This window comes from Lipotes vexillifer, unplaced genomic scaffold (genome assembly GCF_000442215.2).
Source record: "Lipotes vexillifer unplaced genomic scaffold, Lipotes_vexillifer_v1.1 scaffold342, whole genome shotgun sequence".
Classification (NCBI taxonomy): Eukaryota; Metazoa; Chordata; class Mammalia; order Artiodactyla; family Lipotidae; genus Lipotes; species Lipotes vexillifer.
Genome location: NW_006786802.1, coordinates 3,282,658 through 3,291,185, shown reverse-complemented (window position 1 = coordinate 3,291,185; position 8,528 = coordinate 3,282,658). Strand labels below are relative to the sequence as shown.

Below are 8,528 nucleotides of genomic sequence, written 5' to 3'. Positions count from 1 at the left end.
ATTAAAATGTAGGGAAAAAAATCCTACAGAATGAAACATCATGTTGTCCTTACAGATGGGGTTTGTGCTCATTATCACAAACAACACAGCAGCCAGTGCCAAACAATATTCCCTTATCTAGGCAGTATCCTTGGTTAGAGAGATGATGGTCACTGCAAAAATGATTAATCTACGGATACCCTTAGTTCTCGATTCCCCAACTTTTTCTACTAATTTCTCCAAGTTAATTTCTTCCATACCACTTGCTTCCCTGTAACTGAGATCATTTACGAAGCCATTATGATTTTCATTCTCTGGGGTCAAGCTGGTCCAGTTTCCTATATTTGAATGTATTTGGAAAATGAAGACTTTTTATTACAGGAATCACAAGAGGAAATGTTCCATTTGGACCAATTTCACTTCTGCTTGTTCTTGTTTTAAAATCTTAAATCTCACACAGTCTACCATTTTTAAGAAACCATTTTTTAAAAAAATTTGTATTGGAGTATAGCTGATTCACAATGTTGTGTTACTTTCTGCTGTACAGCAAAGTGAGGCAGTTATACATATACATATGTCCGCTCTTTCTTGATCTAGTCAAGATGGAGGTTGTTCTGGAGGGCAGGCCAATGAGACCAAGACAGCAGCCTTAAGTCACTAAGTAGGGAAGGGCAGTGAAAACAGCAACAAAAATATGTTTGTTCCATGGGCACTGGTAAACTGCAGACAAACTCAGAGCCACCATGGTGTTGCATTTCAAATCCATCGACTGATTTTCCTAGCTATGGCCGAGTCTTGGAGCATGCCCATTCATTCATTCATTCAATACATATTTATTGAGCAACTACTATGTGCCAGGCACCATACTCGGGTGTGGGAATCTAACAAAAACACTCATTTTACACCACTCTCACTGAAGACCCCAGAAATTGTAATACTGTTCTGCCACACTGTTCCCAAACCGTGTCAACTTAAGGAAATTATCCCCAGAGCTGTGTGAAGTTTAAATATTTTCTATTAGGAGTCCCTTCCATCCTAGTTTCCAAATATAGTTTGGATAGATATTCTATCCTTTCTTATATACTTACTTTTGCTTTCATCTATATTCTTTTCCTCAAGAGATGTGTATGTGAATTACTAACGTTCCTAACAGCCTATGGACGAGTGATAAAGACTTGTCAGGTTATTTTCTCTTCCAATAGGTTTTTCTCATTTTTCCTCCAAAGTTGTTACCTCGTGCCACATAATAACAAGATAAATTCAATACTTGGCTTTTCCCTTCAAGCCTGTTAAATGATCTAAGTAACACACAAAACATGAACAGATACATTAAGGCAGACACCTACCTCGCTGGCTGCAAAGAAAGCGTTGTTTGCTTCAGCCATATTCATGTAGTTATTGTTATTTCCAAACTGAAAGAAAACAGATCGTTTTATGTTAATATGCAGCATCATAAAGAATTCTGGGGGTTTACTTACTGCTCAGATGGGATTTGGAAAGAATGTTGGTGTTATGAGATAAAAGGGTGGTTTCACTCGGACCAAATGTGAACTGTGACAGATTTCAGAGCACTATGCTATATGCTGTCGGCTGGTTCCCTCAGAAAATAAAGCACCGAGTTAAGCTAACGCGATAATTCCAGAAAATAGTGTTGTTTCTCATCGAGACTAATAGCAAAGGGAGACAACTGTAAACATTTGGCCAACTGGTCACTAGTGGGTGTTGTTTATCGAACTGGCATTTGTCAGAGGTTAGCAGGAAAAGAGTTTCCAAGAAAATCACCCTGACACATTTTTAAAGCATGTTGGGATTTCATAGCTTACTTTTCAAGAACAGATGTCACAAGTGTGGGTAGGTTAAAATGTGAATTAAAGTGAATAGAATTCAATTCCCAGGACTCAAATTCTATTTTCCCGTGAATGGGGTGTGGCATGAATATAAATAAATAATAAGACTAAAGAGTATTTTTTAAATCTCCAGAGTTTAAAACGATATCTATGTCCATCAGAGCTGTTGAAAACAGTGGTATTTAATCTCTCAATGTAACATTAAGTGCAAAGAGGTTTAAAATATAAGCGGGATCCTATGAACACAGCAATTTTTATTTAATTCCCTAACACAATAGCCCATTCAGGCCATCACAAATAAGACTGTATCAGCATTTCAGACATAAGCTCTTTCCTTCTAGAGACCTGTTATCAAAATATAAAACTTGGATTTTGGCAGAAACGTATTTTCAGGTTCAGATGGTCTAAGTAGGAACGTTTTGTTGCTTTAAACATTCTCTTATCAGTCTGGCAATGTGGAAAGGCTCTGTGAGCGTAATTATCCAGAGCTATATTATTTTCATGATTTTTAAATGGTAAAAGAATGCCCTTCTTTTTATAAAGTGTATTATTTCCTTCCTTTCATGCATCAAATAACACATAGGTTTGGTCTCCACAGGGTGAAATGTATATCCATTCTCTATTATAAATAGAGCTAGTAATTATTTAAAGTAAAAGGCACACTTTTCCCAAAGAGATAGGTACACAGATAGATACAAACACACAGATAAATACAGAGAATAAATATAGATACAGACACATAGATATGAAAGACCCACATAATCCTCCTCCCAGTAAACCCACAAGCACTTATTTCTGGGAGGCTCTCATCCTGACTCTGAACCTGTAGGATTCGTTCACAGAAGCAGGACTGACACGCTGCACTTTCTCATGTCAGGGATCCAAGAACCAAGCAGGATTTATACGGAAGGCTCTAAGGGTTCCAGAACGCTGTTATGGTCTACAGAAGCAAAATCCCACCCTGTAAAATCACACCTAAATCCATCCTCACACAATGAGCCCTCAGATTCATTTGGATAAGTATCTTTATAAGGATTTATGAAAGATGCATTTGTGGCGCTTAAGAAAGCCCTTTATCTAGTTTCTCTGAAGGCATGTGATATCAAAAATACATGGTGATGGCTTCACAAATGTATACTTATCTCCAAACTCATCAAGTTGCATACATGAAATATGTACAGTTTTTTTTGTAGGTCCATGATACCTCAATAAATAAAGTGTTTTAAAAATAATTTTAAAAGTAAAAAGAAACACGTGAGCAGGAGCATGAACACACACACACACAGTTTTCCCCGATTTTTTTTTTTTTTTTTTTTTTTTTTTTTTTTTTGTCCCCCGCGCCCCGGGGCCCTCTCACTGTTGTGGCCTCTCCCGTTGCGGAGCGCAGGCTCAGCGGCCATGTCTCACGGGCCCAGCCACTCCGCGGCATGTGGGATCTTCCCGGACCGGGGCACGAAAAACCACACACCCACAGTTTTCCCCGTTTTTTTTTTTTTTTTTTTTTTTTTTGCGGTTCCCCGGCCGCTCACTATTGTGGCCTCTCCTGTCGCGGAGCACAGGCTCCGGACGCGCAGGCTCAGCGGCCATGGCTCACGGGCCCAGCCGCTCCGCGGCACGTGGGCTCTTCCCGGACTGGGGCACGAACCCGTGTCCTCTGCATCGGCAGGCGGACTCTCAACCACTGTGCCACCAGGGAAGCCCGATCTTGGAATTTTTGATGAATGAATGATTTTAGAATTAAGATCTCGGGCCTCCATTTAGAATGTTCTTTTTGGAGAACTTGGGCCACGATGTATATTCCGCGTACCAATTCCGGACTCAAACCTCGCGAAAGCCTGTATCACAACTTTACTGTTATTTAAATGTAGGTTTTGTTGGGGAATTAGAAATCCATTTAAGGCAAACAGCTCATTATCAGAGAGCATTTTTTTTAAAGATTAAACTCACTTATTATCTAATAGCACCTAAAACAACAAAGAAAAATAAAATGGCTATTTAACGAAGGGCCTAAACAATTCAAAAAAACAAATTAAGCTTAGAGTGAAATAAGAACTGGGTTAGAAATCCTCTTCTGAACAGTTAGTATGCGAATGTAATTACTGAAGAAACCACAGCTAATCAGCTGTGAATTGTATCCATTAATTAGTATTTGCCCTGGAGAAATGAGAAAAATCAGTGACAACGCTGGCACGGTGGCGCGCTGATGAGCCACGAGACGGCTCCCACCGTGGTTCCTCAAGCAGGTGGCTCCAGTGGTCCACGTAATTTGAAAAGCTCTCACCTGAAGTACTGAGCTGGAATTACAAAGCACTCCTCGAACATCTTTTGTATCTATATAAGGCCTTAATTAATGGCTTTTAATTTGGAAACACGGCGATCAGGCGGGAACAGCTATAAATCATTTCAAATGGAAGCAAAAGTTCCTATTCTGTTTGGGGTAAAATATCCCCTCTGCACAGATGGATTCAAACGTTGACTTGTTGCAATCATATTTCTTCTGTGCAGTGGGCTGGGCCCCTGGTTTAGAGAGGAAGGGTAGTCAGAAAAAAAAAAAAAATACAGGATGCCCAGTTAAATTTCATTTTTAAATATACCACTTTTTATTTTAGTATAAGTATGTCCCTTGCAGTATTTGGGATTTACTTAAAGAAAAAACATTATTCTTTATTTATGGGGCATTCAAATATAACTGCATGTTGTATGTTTTTATTTGCTAAATCTGGCCACCCGACTGCCATGGTGGACCTGATCAGGAAGAAAGGGATCCCACGTTTCCCTGGCTTTACCTTATCGAGCAATGCTAGCTTAATTTTATTTATTTTCTTTTAAAACATGACCTCTGAATCTTGTGTTGCTTGTTTCATGTAAGAACGGGTCCAATTCTGAGAGAAAAAGTGATCCTTTGGGGCAGATCTCTAATATAATGACCTCAGAATAGTTACCTTTAACTGAATTGTGTACAATTAAATTTATGTTCTAAGAGACCATGACATCGGTAAACACATTTATATTACAAAAACCCTAGGTCCACGAGGGAAGGGGCCTTAATTGCGTTCACTGCTGTCTCCCTCAGAACTAACAACGACGCCTGGCATATGAGAAGCCCTCCACTATTTGTTGAAGGAAGGGAGAGAGGGAGAAAGGTCGATCGCATTTTAACTTCAGTGTATCATAACCAACTAACTATCATAACCAACTAAACGGAGCAATTTTATCCCTTACTTTTTTTTTTTTTTTTCGGTACGCGGGCCTCTCACTGTTGTGGCCTCTCCCGTTGCGGAGCACAGGCTCTGGACGCGCAGGCTCAGCGGCCATGGCTCACAGGCCCAGCGGCTCCCCGGCATGTGGGATCTTCCCGGACTGGGGCATGATCCCGCGTCCCCTGCATCGGCAGACGGACTCTCAACCATTGTGTCACTAGGGAAGGCCTATCCCTTAGTTTTTTATGATGATAATTAAGTCCTCTACATAGTTTCATTTAACTTTCCAGAGTGGGACCAAATGTAATTTATTTTCCCAAGAACCAGTTAGAGAAATATAATTACTATCCCTATTTTACAGATGAACACACTGAGGCTTTTCGGGGTCAGGACACTTGCCCAAAATCACAGATACAAGCAATGAAGTCTGACATCCCTCCTGCTGCATAATCTTTATCACTTAGGTTCCAATCGCAGCAAAAAACTTGAATATTTCACTCAGTGACCAATTTCAAAACTTTATTTTTAACGATCTTACTCAAATCTTGAATTTCCCAGAGGGTATCTCGTTTACTAAGTCTAGTAAAACGTTCCTCAAGAAAAGGGTTCCAAAGTCCAATAAGTTTGGGAAAGGCTGCGGATCACCGCCCTCTCTTGGATGAGTCACAGTGCTCGCTGTAAAGTTAAAGCCTCTGAGAAGTCCTGCAGTTCACTCTTCAGCAAATATTTCTATGCCCACAACATGCAAGACACTGGAGACAAAATGACACAAAAGACAGCAACGTTCCTACTTGGACACACCTGACTCTTCTTTAAGTGGGAGATGGTAAACTTCCCTCCCAGGTTCGCTGTGGAGCGCTTCCTTTCCGTTTACCCCACGACACCTTGTGGGAACACACTCTGGGAAGCCTTGTTCCAAATCCTTTATTGACAGTACTTTCTTACTCTCCCTGGATCCTTCTTATAAAAGCTAATATCGTAATTTTGCACCATGGTAAAATTTACGCATTTTGCGAACCAACTAAATGCGAATTTCTACATTATGTGATTCTAAGTCACCTTAATTTGGCCTATTTCCAAACTTTTTTGATGGTAGCTCTCCACTGATGTTCCTTCCAGGATCCCCTACCCAATGATATAAGGTTCTTCTATGCGATTCTAAGTCACCTTAATTTGGCCTATTTCCAAACTTTTTCCATGGTAACTCTCCACTGATGTTCCTTGCAGGATCCCCTACCCAATGGTATAAGGTTCTTCTATGCGATTTCAAGAGTCAAAACAAAATATTTCAAATAAACTAAATGAAACTCAGGTGAAACAGAGAGTTAACCACTCTAAAGAGCATTTAAAAACATTATGAAAGAAACAGGCCAATTCCAAGTGTTTTAAAGACCTCCTATATATTGGGAAATGGTCACTGTGAGGCAGGGGCATTTATGAGGTGCGCTGGTGATGATCGGTCCTTTCCCATTTGATAGGCTCTAATAGGTGTGATCCCCAAAGATACATTCCCAAAAGATATCATTATAAAGCAGTGCTAAAACAATTACTCTGCGCATCGAACTTCTGTATCTTAATAATTTCACAAAAGAACATCTTCATTGTACTTGGAGGTAGGTTTGCTTTCACTGCTTGATGAGTAATTATAGCTTTTGGCAAATACAATTTACGAAGTACATCAATTAAAAAGGAGCATTGCAGGATTAAAAAAAAATATATTAAAGACCATCGTGTTTGTGGCCTGACGAGCCATGTGAAATGCCAAAGTAAATTAATGGAGATTGTTAAGTCTAGCTCGTCCAGCAAAAGGCTTGGAAGACAGTGAAACAGCAGACAATAACCCATCTGTAATCACAAGACGAAGACTTCAGCCTGATGAGTCCACACAACATCATTTTCACTGAAATTATTTTGACACCCATGTGAAGAATTGTATGGGCTTCTAATAAAGCAGCATTAACTACAGGGTATCAAACAGCTAAACGGCACAAATTTAATCCTAAAAAAAAAAAAAAAAAGATAATCCTTTGAATTCTCTTTTCTTTTTTCCCATTAGATTTGTTAGCAGACACCATCCAATTTGATGCCTCAGTAAGGACATCTGTCAAGTTGCTTACACAAATGAACTGTGCCATCATGGATCAAGTGTGCCAAGCATGGTCACATGATAGAGAAGGCTGCACTGCTAAGTTCACACACTCTCGAGGCCTCTGTTAACTGCCCCGCGGAAAAAAACTTACCAGAGATAACCAAGTTTTAACCATTTTCAGCAATGGTAATCTGTTTCAAGATAGAAAGCCCAAAAGAGTGAACACAAGCCCAATATGGTGAATGATAATAATACTGATGATGATCAGAGGTAAATCTGGAGTGCCATACCAGGAAACAGAGAATGACTTGGTCAATAAAGTCAGTCTGTACCAAAGGTTAGGGGGTCAACAAGAGGCTAGAAACAAAACACTGCAAACAATGGACTATGAGGTATAATTAGCAGAAGAACAGACATACATATACACACATAATTCTGCTAATTATACAATTATGTATGGAGAGAATTATGCACACACATATATACAATTATACACACATACGTATATACATATGCACACATACATTAACAGGTTCAAGTACAAAGCAAGATTATTTTTAAAGAAATAAACTTCCAAAAATATTATTTACCTTTGCACACACTAAAAACTCCTAGATAATTATCTCCCAAGCACCGGACTCATATATACAATTGCCCACAGCACTTCCCCTTGGTTGTCAATAGGCATCTCAATCATGTGAGCAAAACTGAATTCCTCATCCTCTCCCGCAACCACTCCACCCGCAGCCTCTCCTCATCTCCTTTGATGGGGAAGTGACTCAGTTCCGGTGATTCAGGCCAAAAATCATCCTTGAATCTAGTCTTTCTCTCTCCCTTCCCTCATCAAGTCATCAAAGGACTCTGTTGGCTCATCTTTCCAATTATATCCAAAGCTGACCGCTTGTCACCCCTCCGCAGGATTCAGGCAGGCCCCAGCCGTCCGTTCCCTCCTGCATCCCTGCTGCAGCCTCCTGGCAGGTCCCGCTGGCTCTGCCATGCTCCCACCACAGTCTATTCTCAGCACAGAGCCAAAGAAATCCTTTGAAAATCCAAGGCAGATCACATCGCTCCTCTGCCCAAAACACTGCAATGGCTGTCCCTTCACCCAAGGGAAGAAGCCCAAGTCTGTACAATGGCCCCATTTCTTCTCTGACCTTTGCCAGTGTTCTCCCCCCTTGATTATCCTACCCTAGCCCTGCCGGCTTCCTTGCTGTTGCTTCAAGACCCGGACACATTCCTGTCTCAGGGCCTTTGCACTGGCTGTTTCCTGTGCCCAGACTGTTGTCCTTCCAAGTGCCCCCATGGCTTGCTCACTTCCCTCCTTTTGAGTCTTTTCTCAAATGTAATGTCACCTTCTCTCTGATCACTGTATAAAATTTCTTTCCACCTCTAGAACTCTACCCTTCTTTCCCT

The 8,528-nt window shown here is 40.6% G+C and overlaps 1 protein-coding gene across 2 annotated transcripts in view; it reads right to left on the bottom strand.

Annotated features, from left to right (window-relative positions):
- TOX3 (TOX high mobility group box family member 3) overlaps positions 1–8,528 on the bottom strand; it is a 111,324-nt gene that overhangs the window by 33,385 nt on the left and 69,411 nt on the right. Inside the window, exon 2 of one of the 2 annotated variants that reach the window (XM_007459468.1) lies at positions 1,326–1,391. In XM_007459468.1, coding sequence (XP_007459530.1) covers positions 1,326–1,391 — 66 coding nt within the window. Of the gene's footprint in view, positions 1–1,325; positions 1,392–8,528 lie in introns of those variants that run through there. The other variant, XM_007459469.1, reaches the window with a different exon arrangement.